Below are 15023 nucleotides of genomic sequence, written 5' to 3' on the forward strand. Positions count from 1 at the left end.
GCAAGCAAGATATAGCTGTCTGCTCTGTAATTGCATCAATACTTTCTAAAACGTACCTGGTAGATTCCTTCAGTAGCATATATGAACTATTCAATATATGAATTGCTTTATGTATGAACTGTGCATTCCGATTTCATAGAAATCCTAATGTCAATATCTTTTGTCTTTGTAGCAGGGAACTCCTGCCATTCAAACCCTTGTGGAAATAATTCAGCTACATGTGTTTCTTTAAACACTACTTACACCTGCGAGTGCCAATATGGATACTACTATAAGGAGGACAATTGTTACAATGGTGAGTTGCAGAAGGGCATCTATGTTTTTAGTTACCAGCTCAGGTGAATTTTTCTTCCCATATCCCTTGTTTTCATGTTATAACTGAAAACATAATCAGTCTGGGAAAGCAACTGCTGAGCAATTCCTTCCTTTGCAGGCAGCCACTGCTATGATGGCCCAGCTTGTTATCTCACAAAACAGTGGCAGCCAAAGAGGTTAATTGCAGGAGTTTGCATACAAAGAGGCAGTGGCCGTTATTCTCACGTGCAAAGTCCTTTGTTGTTTATCAAAGTGATTCTTTTATATCCACCTATTAGAAGCGCCCACTTATTATTGGTTAACTACCATTACTAGTCTACCTTACACGCAATGTAATTAGTTATTAACATATCAATCATAAAATGCTTAATCATTATTCTCCACCCCTAATCATTATTCTCCACCCTTCAACTTCTGCATCCCACACCTGGGAGTTGTTTATCTCACTACCTTCTTTCTCATATTCCAACCACCGCTGTGTCCTTGGACGGCTTAGCTTGCAGCCTGGTCAGGCCCTGCTAGCAAGGCTGGATCGCTCACATGTCCATTAGCAATCAGAAATTCTCCCACAGTTAATGCTCTAGGAAAAGAAGGTGATTTCTCTGCCTAGGGTGCTGGGGATTAAAATGAGTGAAAAGTAGGAAAAGATACAAGTGTAAACCTGACATCAATATTAGTGGCCAAATTTATGCAGACCTCTGAACAACTGGATTTATTTTTCCCATTGCTGAACACTCACCACAGTCCTGTTGAAATGCATCTCTGAGACGCTGCTGGAAACCAAATGTGTGAGCAAATAGGGATTCTTATTTCAGTGCCAGCAAGCAGGATTCTCAAATTTACTTGTGAGGTTTAAGAAACAGTTTGACCCACGTCACTTTCTCAGATATGGGTGAACCACATTAGCTGCTTAGTAGCTGCAAATTCGGAGTTCTTAATATACATATCTTCTCATTAAATGCTATAACCCCTCACAGGGAGTCTTTTAGCTTCAGGCCATGCTGACAGTTTAATGTTATTCAGTTTCATAATCAGGACAGTTTGGTTGAGCCTAGGATCTTGTCTTCTTCCCAGGTAGCCAGAGTACATCCCCCATTGTGACTGTATTGATTGAGCAAACATTTGTCCCCTCCTGATCCCTCCAGTATATGAAAAATAGCACTGGTCATTTTTTGCATTGTATTTCCATATCTCTGAAGGCCAGAGAACTCTAAGGTGAAACCTGACTTCCTTGAATGCTTTCTAATTTACATTCTTTATTCTCATTCCAGGTCAAATATACCCAGGCAGCATCATAATGAGCATATCTTACCATAATAATTTTCAAACTGTAAATTCTGAAGATTATGAAAAGCTGTTCAAGAATTTATCAGTTTTTGTGAGTGACAGTGGGTTTTCTTCTGTATATTTAATGCTATACTGAATGTCAAGCAGACAGAGAGGACACACACTGCTTTCTTGAGAAATCTGCTTCTTTCAATGACTGCTTCACACTAGGTTAGACTTATTCAAAAAAGACTTGAATTTTGCCCTCAGATGAGTACATGGCTCTTGCTGAAGTGAAGGCATGTACCTGAAATAAGGAGTATCTGCTTTCTTAGTGCTGCTTCTATTCTGGGGAGTTCTCACATAAATTGCTCTGTATCTTTCACCATCTTTCACCTCTCCAGAGTCAATGGGGCTGAGTGAAGTTTTCCAGCCTGTTGAGTTTCTATCTCTGCTGTTTGCGAAAGGCTCAATAATACTTAGTGGTATGAGTGAAAATGAACAATTTATTATTATTATTTTATTTTATTTTATTTTTTTCTGAAGAAAATCATTATTTCCACACAGCACAAACTTTTCAGAATGGATGTCTAGCTGTGTCTAAATATCTGAATAAAAGGCCTCTTCCATAAGTCTACCAGTATTTTAGTAGTGTTTAGTGTTTTAGTATTTTAAAGCTATTAGTGAAATGGATAGTACATATTTTGAGCATGCTATGATTACACATAAAATATGGTAATGAATTTCCTGGAGAAATAAGATGAACAGTTTAATTTATACTGCCAGGTTAAAACAAGTGGATCTGCTTATGTCCCTTTCTGGAAGTAAGGAAGAAGAACTATGCAACTTTACCAGACATCTAAACAAAAAAAATATTCACCAGATATTAACCACAAATCATCAAAAATGGTTATCAAATTTTGCATGTTATTATATTGTTTCCTATGAATATTTTATCAGAAAGTAACCAGAAAATGCTCCTTCAGAATGCGAAAAAATATTTTGTTCAATTTTTTTGTCCAGCATTTTTTCATGACACGGCCACAGAGGAGCATGATATGCAGGACAAGAAGAGATAGGTAACAGAATGCAAAAATGAAAATAGCATAGAAAATAATTTGAATTTTTTTTTTAAAGGTAGTTTATCTTTCATTTCAGTTGAATTAGACATCCTTTTCTCATGCTGCCTCCCGCTTGTATGGCAGTTGAAGGCAGCTGCCTCCACCAAATTGTTCCCTGCTTCACATGGGATGAGGGAGAGTCGTGGCTTCTACTGACCCTGTTCTTTCTGACCCAGTGCTTTCATCAGTGCTGTGCTTCTCCCAACAAGATCAACCCCTGATGATCCCACTTCATGGCATCTTAGGGGCACATGCCATCTGTCAGGATGCCTACTTCTCCCTCTCCCCTCTGCTTGTACATAGATTGGTACCGCAAACACACCCTCCTAAGCAATGAGTCTGCAAGGGAGTATCTGTAGCTATCCAGCCAGTCAACCCTAATGCACTGCCTGACATTCATTCTGCTCTTCTCTGTCCATCCCTCCATTGCTCTCCTGCATTCCCTGTTCTCCCATATTATACAGCACTGCCTCACTGCTCCTCTTCTTCAATACCTTGCCCAGTGGATGTAACAGAACAGCTTACTTTATTTGTGCCTATAGTAGCATGTTCTGGATTAAAACTTTACAGATGAAGCCTCAGTAGTTCATGTGATTTTGGTCTATGTTTCTGCTTGCCTTTAACTCCATTTCATTTCTCTTTTATAGTTTAAGACTGCCTTCCTAGAGTCAGACGGCTATGAACAGACCATAGTCGTGAACATTCAGTAAGTTTGCCAGTTTGTTTTTTGCACAGTACATGCTTCGCACACACCCCATTTTAATGCTTTCCAGGGAGTACTCAGTTCAGTAAAAGATATGGGATGAGTTCAGTTCAGAGTGCTTCCTCTTAAAGGAGGACAGTCTTTTCATCTTTTAAAAGTTTCTAGGATGCTGGCCCCATTTTTACCCCAATATGTCTGTGGAATGGGCTGACTGAGAAATGTCCCACTTTTAGCACCCTATAGGATACAGCAATGTATTAGTAGTCCCTGTGGTGTCTGACATGTCTGAAATCATAAGATAACTCTGAAGTTCCTACGACCAGATCCAACTTGAAGTCCCAGTTTAATTTAAGAAACACTCCCATTACAAAAGGCATAGAGAATGCATCATATTGTGCATTTGTTGGTCTCTTCTAATGGCAGGTTGAGCAAAGATGTTATTGAATGGGCTGTGGTGATGGTTGCTGTGGACATAGGTCCTGTGCTGGTATAGGTGGACACTGTGAGATGTTCTCCTCTTCCCATCGCCATCAGTTATAGGTTACTGTCCCCAGAACTCTGCCAGCTTCTCTGAGTGCTTCCTAACCCACATCAAGCAAAACCTGGCGTGCTAGCACACACAGAAGTGTAAACCCTTTCATTGAATCTCATGGATTAAACAGTTAAGCAGAGTGTTGTTCCAGCAGAGTTGTGAAGAAAGTAACTTTCAGCAGAGCAGTTGTTACAAACACATGGGGTACAGTAACATCTGAAGTTGCTACAGCAATTTATTACTTAAAGTTACTCCTGTGCATATCCTGGAAACTTGAGGTTTAGCTAAAGAACAGGATAGTCTCTGCTGTGCTCCACCTCACCTGAGGGAGGTTGCTGTCCAGCTGAACCCAACCCAACTAGCATGCAGTTGGCATAGGTATCTCTACATTGCAAACAGACCTGAATTCATTGTGGTCATACCCTGAACTGTCCTCACTATGCTTCAGGATGGGCTCTCCACATTGTGCCCAGAGGACACGACATGCTGATTGATGCAAGCATGTGAAAGTTAGGGTCTAACAGGTGAGGTCCTCCACACTGCAGCTGGCTTGAGCTTTGCCCCGTTTAAACATGTCAGTTGTGTGCCAACAGCACACAAGAAGTTATGTTGTTAGCATTAAATCCGACAGCTACGTATTTACATTTGCATCTCCTGGAAAGTTGGCTGTTAATGTATACCTGAGCAAGACAAACTCATTTTCAGGTGTCTTGGTAGCTACCTACATTATGGGAAGAAAGAAGCTAGGGGAGAGAGGGATATTTGGCACAAATTTTCTCCTGTCTTTGCATCTAGCTTGCTATCTGTATGGATTATATGAATCTTTAAAATGATGCTATCTGTACTTTTCAGACCTTTAGAAAAAAGCAGATCTCAACGAATAAATGTAACAGTGACACATCTGTTTACGCAAGACTCAGCTGAGAACAGTAACTCAGTTTTTAAGGCAGTAGAAACAGCAATTAAAACATCAGGAAAGGATTTTAATATCTCTGAATACCAAGGTATGTAATTCCCTACTGTGGAAGTAAATAATCAGCAGAAACAGAAGTTCCTATCCTCAAACCTGAACGGAGCATTTCTGTGTGTAGAAAAGCCCATCAAAACATAAGCCTTGTTGGTTTTAAGAAAGTGAATATTCAATCCTGGGTAATTTGGAAGATTCAACCATTCGGTGCTAAACTCTTTTGTCTTATTAAGGCTTTCTACTTCCTGTGTAAAGATGAGAAGGAAAATATTTATTCCAAGTAAGCAAGGGCATGGTGATTTTACCCTGCTGAGTGTTAAGCAGTAAGAAAAATCAGGATTGAAGATATACAGATATATATTGTTCTTCTGAGAATATGCCACTCTATTTTACTGACAAAATAGGATGAACCTCTTTTTAGGCTTCTTCCATAATTAGCCATGGTAATTGAAACGAGGCCTCATTGATTAGCTGCTGAACTAAGTGATTCATTGATCTACACCGGTAAAGTCTTGTGTTACTAGAAGTGTAATACTTGGAGAATTGTTTTCTAAATAAAATATGGATTGGTTTTTTATCTCTTTTTTATATGATCCTATTTTGAAACCAGCTTTCTCAAGAGACATAGCTTACAGCCTGAGTTTGATCTCTGAAGGTGACTGTTTCCACCTCAGCCATGACATTTTCTGTGTCCTGGTCCTAAATATGAAGAGGAAATAGAAAAAAAACCTGAGAGCTTCCAAAGCACCAGTGCAATCATATCCCTCTACTGCATGCCACCCACTGAGGTTTCTAAACCATTGGCACCACTGGGACATGGATCTAAAGAGCAACATGCTGGGCAAACAGCATACTAATATTGCTTGTGAAATGAGCTGCATGCCCACAAATATTTATATCTATGTAGGACTGTATGGAGTCCGGGCCTCACAGCTCAGCTGTGCAAAATTCTAAGGGAATAGTGAGGAGTATTTTCTGTAGGGTTTTTTGTAAGGTGAGGCAGTTGTAGGAGGCTGAGAAACAGAAAGTCAGAAGATACGATGGAAATAGGACCTTAACTGGTAAAGAGCAAGGGAAAAGAAAGGCCTTGTCCAAAAACCTAGAGTATTGATGCTCCAAGGAAAGGACTTATAATTTTTTTCTCTTTAGAATTACTTAATAACTGGTTTATGCTTTATGAAGCAAGTGTACTGCTTTCTATGAAATATTATTAGTACTCAGGTTTGTTCTATGTTTCTCTTTTAAAGAGGCATCTTATTGTGCAGCTTTTCAATGCGATACTGAAACCACAACATGTCAAGAAGACATGTTTCCAGAATGCGCATGCAAAAGTGGTTTAAAAAAGACAAAATGGGATGATCGTTCTTGCTCAGGTAAGAACCTTGCTACTTTATCTATCCCTGAAAGTCTGACCTGCTTATTCCCCGTCTCAGCCCCTTTGTGAAAAAAGTGCTGTGCAAATGTGCTGACCTCTAAGTCAGGGAATGTGTGTCTTATTGAGAGACATAGAACCCATAGAAGAAGCCATTGAAGCCGTAGCAATATGTTCTCACATTTTACTTTGAAAACATCCATAATTATATTCCAATAGAATAAACTGCTAAAGCTTGATAAAATTGTCACTGAAACCAGTGAGTGGGCAATTCTTTCAATGCATTGTTAGACTCTTGGTAAGAACTGAAGCCTAAATAAGTAAAGGATGGGACAAACTAGATCCCATATTCACAACCTTCTCTGCTAGGGCATATTTTGGGAAAAAATTCTACATGCTACCGGAAGGCAGCTATGGGAACGCTTACAGAACTGAAAGTCTCATGATGCACTAAAATGACCTGTTAAAACTTTGTCCCTTGTTCATAGCTCTAGGTTTGCATTACGTGGATTTAGACAGGGTTTTTTTGTGGGACGAATGATTTATGCAATGTTTAGGAACTGTTAGTTGCTGGGGTTTTATTTGCTTGCTGGTTTTGAGTCTTTCAATGAATGTTCTGTTTATATTTTTAGTTATCCTCCAAAGCCCTGATATGTACCTTATTTTCTTCTTATGGAAACTAAAATTTTTGCACTACAGAAGGCAAAAAAATGGTCTAAGATATGAGACTTTAAGAAAAACAACAAGTATTTCAAACACTCACAATAAAATTATGAAAGCTGGCTACAGTAAAACCCAGGGAGGTGTGATCCAGTGTAGGCTTTTGTGGGCCCTAACTGGTCTTACTCTGATCAAGTTTTAGATCATTTGCAAAACAAATTATCTGCTGTGAGATCAAACTGCAGGTCTTTGCTCGCCTATGTAAGATGCAGCCTAGCCAGATTTCCATTTTGCTTAAGTTGAATGGTTTGAAACAAAGCCTGCTCATTTCTAATTGTGTGCTTTCATATTACAGTTTCCGCTCTACATGGGTAGTCCTAAAAAAGCCTTTCTGGTGCTTTGAAGCACAAGAGAGTTGTGTGTGTGAGAGCTGCCCAACAAAAAGAAAAAGAGTGGGGGGAATCTTCAGTGTTGATTTGAGCGGAGAACTGTCTTCAATTCATTCATTCTTTTTCCCCTTGAAAATACAGATTGCAGTGATGAGTGTTCTGCAGAAAACAAAAAGTACTGTGCAAAAGAAAAAGGGGTTCCAAAATGCAAATGTTTGCCTAACTTTGACGAGAAGGAAGGAAAATGTGTAGCGTGAGTACTCAGCTTTTTATTCTGTTCCTGTGTTCTAGGCAAAGATAGGGGAGAAGAACATCTAACACAGGGTCAGATGCAATCTAGAACAGGCTGCAGCTGTGTGAATCAGAGAGATGCCTACAGTGGTTAGCAGGTGGACATATCCCCATGGTGTCGCAAGTTATGGCATTTTTACTGCTTGGCATTAGTCTTATGTATACTCATAATACCTCAGAGGAAAGACAAGGAGACCCAAGGTCATCCATGAGTCACTAAAGAGGATAAACTGCTTCATTACATAAACACAAACTACTCCTTCAGAATGACTGACCCATGGGAACTCGTATGCTGAAGTGTTTAGTAAGCAGCAGGCATTAGAGCAAGACTTGCCTCAAATCCCTGGAGTGTTTCCACTGATATCAGTGGAGATTGTTTTCTGATAACTTTCAGACCTACATCATTTTATCTTGGTTTTATCTCAGAGGGGATTTCTGTCAGCTCAGGATCAGAACATACCAGTGATGTTTGCTGGTGAAGCCGAGTAAGTGACTGGTTGTGCTCTGCCCCAGTGGATAAGCAGAGGGACCATACTCCCCATATCCATTAATTCAGCTCTTTTTTTTAGTTATTGCTGCTGCACACTGAACACTTCTTACCACAAAGTAAATACAAAAAACTAAAATGGGAGGAAGATAAAGAACTGTCAGTTCCTATAGGCCTTATATTGAGGCTTTTGAAGGAGACAATGCATGGCAATTCCAAGTGGCTTAGAGGTGCAGAGCTTAGCTCTTTGGAGATATTAGGCCATTTTACCACTTTTTTTTCAGACAGAGAATCTGAAACTTTGAGTGCCCAGCTCACCAATCATTCTAAAGATCTCAGATTGTTTTACTCTAACAATGAAAGTAAAGAATTTGATATTAAGATAAAGAGGAAACCTTCCCTTTGCAGAGAAATTGCTGATGAAAGGTGGAAATATACTATTGTTTTGTGATCATAGAATCACAGAACAGTTTGGGTTAGAAGGGACCTTAAAGATAATCTGCTTAATGCCGTTATCTTTTCTTTCTTTCCCCTGTTTCTTTTTTCTCTGCTGTAGTTGTCCGGTGGGATTCTCTGGGGAGAGGTGCACTGACAGTAAGTACAAGAATTTCTGATTTTTAATTATAGCTTGGAAAAATACCTGGTAATGTTTAATCTGTCTGAGACAACTAAAATAACAAGGCCTTTTGGGGTGCCACCATTATGCATTTATAGCAGGAAAATGTTAGGGGGGAAAAAAAAGAGTGAAATTTCTGTTGCCTGGAAGAAAAAGATCCTTCCTGAAACTCATGTTCAGGCAGACAGTAGCATTTCCTCTAATGACCTCTGCACTAAACCCAGTAGTTTTTAGTCAAACACAGCTTATTTGACAGAAAAGCATTCAGTCCTCACTTTTAGACATGCAGTGCTTAACTCAGCACCACTCATGGAGTACTTTCTCTTGTAATCAATCACTCCCTCTATTAAAATGTCAGTGTATTACTTTCATTTGAAATGTTTCTGCTTTAATATCCAACCACTGGTTCTTGTTTGAGCTTTACCTTCCAAGTATCTAGTACTCTATGCCAGTGAAGAGATGATGGTCCTGACTGTTAACCCATCATTGTAATCATTTGGACAAGCTAAGCAGCTGGGCCTTCCAAAGCTTTTTCCCTTTTCTGAGACAGTTTTGCAGCTGTTTCCCATAGCTTCTCCAGTTTCCACCATAATGCAGATTAAGAGAGGACATTCTTCATGTCTTCCAGTGTTTGCATGTGCCTAAACTCAGAACATCTAGTACAGTCAGTAATGGTTCTTCACTTCTCACAACTCCTTTGGATTTATTTAAGCAAAAGGGACAGCCTTGTGTAGCCCTTTGGAGTCTCACACTGCCACATTCTTAAACTGACCCATGTCTGCAGCTATGAGATTTTCAATGGTTTTCCAGTTTTGCCTAAAATCTTTGGAATTTGACTAATAGTAGATGTAGTGCAGCACAGTGAATCTTGCCAGGTATAAAGGTTTGGCAGGCAGAATGTTTTTCATCACATGGGACATTGTTTTCTAGAAAAAAATTTTGCGAATTTTAAGGCCTTTCTTCATAAAGCAAGTTAAAATGCAAAATAGAGACAAAATCAGCATATTGTGAATTTAAACACAAATCTGGGACCCATTAGTAATAAACTCCATATAGTCCTGTCTTCTCCATTTGGCACTTGGTGGGTACTGTTGTAAAAGGTTTGCTGAGCAGTAGCTAAGGATGTTTTACACATCTTTAGCATGGCATTCTTTTGAGAAATCAATCCTTACCAAACATTTTTTTCAGATGTGGGATATTTATGCAGTGTTCATAGACACCTCAAATCAGTGTGCCTTATGTGCCTAGGGCATAGGAAGAGCTTGTTCGATATCTAACTAAATTTTTTAGCAGCAATACTAGCTTAAGCAACCCATATACCCTCACAGTTGTTCCTGTCCCTCAGCAATAACTATAACTATGCTGTGCATGGGATTAGGAACTTGAGCTGGGATCAAAATAGCCATCCAGAAGAGATGGTCTTTAATTCAGATCAGTTCCTTAATTTGCATCTTTCTGTGTCCACGGACAGTTGTAAGCACCAGGAGCCTGGGAACGAATAACACCTTTCATATTTTCCCTCCTTCCTGCATGCCTTTCTTCTTCCTTCCTTTCTTCCTGGGACAGGACTTATTTTTCAGTATTTACCATGAGTTTTCAATTCAGCAACTGATGTTTCTTGTTTGTTGTGTTTTGTTTTTTTCCCCAGATACTGAACTCATCCTTATAATAGTGGGTACAGTGTTTGGAGCCATTATCCTGAGTTTAGTGATAGCAGTCTCTGTTCTTGCAGTAAGGTAAGAGTATTCCTTACAGTTGAATAGAAGCTGCATTGCTGCATGTTCATAGAGAGCTAAGCAGAAATTTAGAAAGGGGCAGGGCTGCAAATGTTGTTGCATGCCTGGTTGGGCAAACACGTTCATCTAAGCCATATAGCTATTAGAATATGGTTTTGCATATGTGCTCTTCCCAGAAGTATTTATTATCTTGCTGTGAACTCAACTATGCAAGCTTCAGTCAAGTCTTCAAAATACACACCTGATCCATTGATCTTAGTCCTGGCTCAAATTCAGACCCTCTGCAGCTTTCCATGCTACCATTTCAGCTCAGTGCCTGGCATGCCCCTTTCACTTCAATACAGGTGGCATTTTCAGCCAAGAATCTCTTTAAATATTGCTATTCCTGGTGTACTGGCAAATTTCTGATTGAAGTTGCACCTCCTGACCTCTCTCCACACAACAATACTCAAGCAGCAACTCTGTCTTTGCTCTCAGTGCTACCCAAGTAAAGATGTCTGCAGGAGTGTCCACAGCAGACACAACTTGCCAGCAGGTAGCCAAGCTGGAGCCAAATGTGTATGTGGTGTAAGGACTTGTGACCACAGACAATCCAAATGCATCAAATGAGCATGCAGCTTTTACTGCAGGCACAAGGGCCACTTTTCTTAACTTGTTCTAATGACTGTCTCATTTTTCCCTCTGAATAATCAGTTAGAGCTAGTGGTGGTTAAAGGAAACTCCTTTACTCTAGAAACTAGTTGAAAGAGGCCAAAGTCCCCCTCTGTCTCTCCGAGCAACTTTGACCCATCTGTGATAAAGGATGCCAAACTTTGTACTCTATCATTGATAACAGTTTTCCAGTAAGTGTGCAATAAAAATCTGTTGCATGTTTCACAACAGGACTGAGTATTCAAAATAAGGTGGGAGTTGACAACTCAGTAAGTTGGACTTAATAAGTAAGACACACTAAAACCTCCTTTGTTCTTTCATTTCCTCTGAAGAGTCAAAGACAAACAACATCCAGAGAAGAAGAGCCTGATAAAGCCTGAATATCTCAGCTCAAGTATCTCTGATGATAGACCGAGCATGATGTTTCCCAGAGTCCAGACCACTTCTGGCCATGCAAACCCAGGATATCAGCCAAACAACCCATATGATAGGCATTCCACAAATAGAGGTCATTTTTCAGGGAGGAATTATGATGATTTGGTAAGTGTTTGGTAGCTGTAGCTGCAGCTGAAAAATGTTTGCCTTAATACAGAGATCAACACTCATCTTCTAAAGACCTTTCTAAAGGCTCAGTATTATCCTTGACTCACAGGAGGGATATGTGAAAAGCAAGGGTCAAAGCAATGGCTTGGTTGTCCAGTGGTCTGCTGTGTCCTAGGACGTGTCTGCTTTGACCAAACACATCCCTCAGCACAGGTGCACCTGTAAGCATCACAGGCTGTTAGCACCTTTGCTTCTTTTAAGCCAGCTGCAGAGTCAGCAGATGTTGCAGTGATACTTCCCAGCAGCAGCCTCATGCAAGATTCACAGATAGCTGAATCTCAGACAGCTGCCCAGAGGGTCCATATCCTCCCACTTGTGCTGCCACTGCCTCATTCCCAGTAAGAGCCAATGCAGATGCTGCAGCATTGCAAAGGTTTGAGTGTGAAGTGCCATGAAGAATCTAGCACAGCATTAGCACTGCTATAGCCCATGGGAGCCTAGTCAGCAGAGGTGTGTTATTAACTAGAGGGCATGTTCTAAATAAAAATGCTTGTTTTATCCTTGAAGTCTGCAAGGGAACTGTGGAGGAAGCAGGGGCTTGAGAAGTGCTGTGTGATATGACTGATTTGCTGGGTTCGACATGCATTGAGTAAATAAGAAGCACATTGTACATTTAAATCTCATTTAAATGACATTTTTAGCTCCACCTCTGTGGTGCAAGGAATTACCCCTGTATAGTGAAGAAAATCTGTTTAATTTTAATACATTTACGTGTTTTGCAGAATTGAGGTCTAACCCGTGACAGAAGCAACTGAGAAATCTGATGTTTAAAAAAGCACCCAGCTTTTAAAAAGCTGCCAATTAAGAGAAGAAAAACACCTATTTAGTTAGTTGATTGATAAGATTCACATGGATTTAGGCATTTCTAACTTTTCAGAGATGTCTACCTTTCACTGATTCAAATCTGCTTGTTTGGTTTTCCTTGAGGGTTGGTGTATCCTGGAGACAGGGCTATCAAATGTAGTGTGCTACACGCTGAACTCTTTTGAGAAAAGAGCTTTCTGACCCAGAGCTACTCTTTATTTCTCTTTTCTTGTCTAAATTCTCTGTAGTACGAACCATCACGGGAGCCTGATGGCTTTAGGATGCAGAGAAGATATTAAGTGACCAGAGCAGTAGAAAGATGAATGACTATCGCAACGCTGTGTCAGGCCAAAGAGTTTCACAGCTTCTCACCAATGCAATTACTTCAGCAGAAGAAACTACAGACCTTAACCCCAGATTCTCTCAAGATTATCTAAAGGAAGACCTCTGCTTGAAAGAGATCACGGACAACTCTGAAATAAGGGGAAAATGTAACAGAGGATAGAGGAAAAAAAAGAGGACTGCTTTTAAAAGAGCTGAAGGACTTCAATAAACATTAGACTTCTTTCAGGAGGCAAGAGAGTGAGCGTAGACAAGCTACTAGAATTTTAACCATGCTGTTTTTCAGTTCTTCTGGAAGATGGTCCAGGCAATGTGCGATGTTGAAAAATATCAGCACCCAGAACTTTGTGTTTGTGCTCACTCAATTTCAGCTATGGCTTTGAGCAGATCAAAACTGCTTTTCATAAGAACCTAACCTGTTTCACTTTACTAGATCACATACATTCTTTTCACCCTCCTCAACCCCCCCAGTATTTCCTATCTGAAATCAATCTCTTCTCTGCTGACACGTGTGAGACAATGACACTTGTCTGACCTTTTCACAGCCTTCCTTCCCAATAAAATGGCAAGAAACCATATCTTCAAACAAACACTATTGTTCTCCATCTTGCAGAACTATATTGATTTTACATTCTCAGCTCCCATTGAAAGTGTTAGCATTTTTATTTCTCTTGTATTCTTTATGCTTGAATGATTGGTGTTTGGGTTTGGGTTTTTTAAAATTTCTTAAATACAGTCAATAAATCTGTCTGTAAAAGAATCCATGTTTTGCCATATTTTATTGAGTTCATATTGATTAGCATTAACATTTCCTTATATGTAAAATATCTGTGTGCACACATATGTATATATATTTATAGGTTGCATTCATTTAGGGCATCACTGAATTCTCTTATAATTTATGGTTTGGTTTTTATATATGCAGATTATTTTTTCCTATTAAACATTATTTTTTCTCAGTACCAAGGCTTGTTTATGTTGCCCCTTGTCACGTGGTGTTTTGGTTTTTTACAGCCCCAGAGACTATTTTATGCAAAAATTTCTGCAGAGTTCAGGCACAAGTGTGCACAGACTGGTTACATCAGCACTCAGCTTTCGCTCGGAGGTTCTGGTTAGAAATGCTATTAAATCTTGATGAAGCTAAAATATTGATTGTTGTGAGGCTCACATAAATTTTCAGTGGTTGCATTCAGTGGAAATTGGGCACTTAGTGCTGCTGGGTGTCCTTTGAAAATACTGGGCAAACTGCTCTCTCTGATGACAGTTAATGGCACAACTGAAAAAAGAAGTGTCCATCAGCTTAAATGACAAGTTTGGGGGTCAGTGGTAGAGAACACTGTATGTGCTTGTAGAGGTTACCAGGCTGTCCATGCAGATGCATGTTTCCAGTGCTCTCCATCATCAAAATCAGCTCCCACTCACCAGTTATGCAGTTGAAAATTGGGAACTAAACAGTCCTGCTCTTTCTCATGTGGCTTCTCTAGCAAAAGAAGATAGATCCTGCTTTCTCAGAAGTAGCCTGGAGAGAAAAGCTGCCATTTTTTCTGGGTTTTCACCGTTTCTTTCTTCCAGTTGACTTCTGTTCCCTTTGCTGCTGTCAGCTGGCTGTGCAGTGTCTGCAATTGGCAGGGTCTGTAGGAGACCAAGTTCTGGTGGCCTTAGCCAATCCCCACCATCTGTGTGCATCTCAGCATGCTTAAGGTGACTCCATGTGAGCAGGGCCAGCTGGATTTATCTAGTCATGATACCTTATTCAAAGGATGGCGGAGATTTGGTCTTATTTTCTTGACTTTTCCTCTGAGAGCACTCACCTGCAAGGAGTAAAGCAAGGCATGGTGGCTACACGTACCACAAGAGGAAGAGTCCCCATCCTTCCTCCAGCTAGAAGAGCCCTGCCAGGGGGCCCAGCTCCCTCTCCAAACAGTTTAAGGTATGCTCCCCCCATGTCTGCTGCCCTCTTCTTTTTCTTTGAGCCCCATGTGCCTCCACCTTCACCCGGGTGAAGGAGATGCTCTTGGCTTCTGATCCCTCCATGCAGTCCTGTTCTTTTCCCCTTTTCTCTGATTTTTCAGCAGCAGGAAAAGGTTCTGCTGTCAGTAGCACTCCATTAACTCCATGCAAACTCCATTCTGGGGAGCTTGCATGGAGTGAGACACCGGAAAATGGAT

The 15023-nt window shown here is 40.2% G+C and overlaps 1 protein-coding gene across 1 annotated transcript; it reads left to right on the top strand.

Moving 5' to 3' along the window:
- Positions 1 to 172: 172 nt before the first annotated feature.
- Positions 173 to 12812, top strand: MUC13 (mucin 13, cell surface associated; the record flags this gene model as incomplete). Its single annotated transcript, XM_009084960.1, has 10 exons — positions 173 to 295; positions 1587 to 1693; positions 3350 to 3408; positions 4790 to 4941; positions 6152 to 6277; positions 7467 to 7578; positions 8660 to 8697; positions 10368 to 10455; positions 11439 to 11646; positions 12762 to 12812. Coding segments are annotated over 10 exons (1064 nt in total), but the record flags the coding sequence as incomplete, so codon positions are not given.
- Positions 12813 to 15023: the final 2211 nt, after the last annotated feature.

This window comes from Acanthisitta chloris, unplaced genomic scaffold (assembly GCF_000695815.1).
Source record: "Acanthisitta chloris isolate BGI_N310 unplaced genomic scaffold, ASM69581v1 scaffold23821, whole genome shotgun sequence".
In the NCBI taxonomy this organism is placed as follows: Eukaryota; Metazoa; Chordata; class Aves; order Passeriformes; family Acanthisittidae; genus Acanthisitta; species Acanthisitta chloris.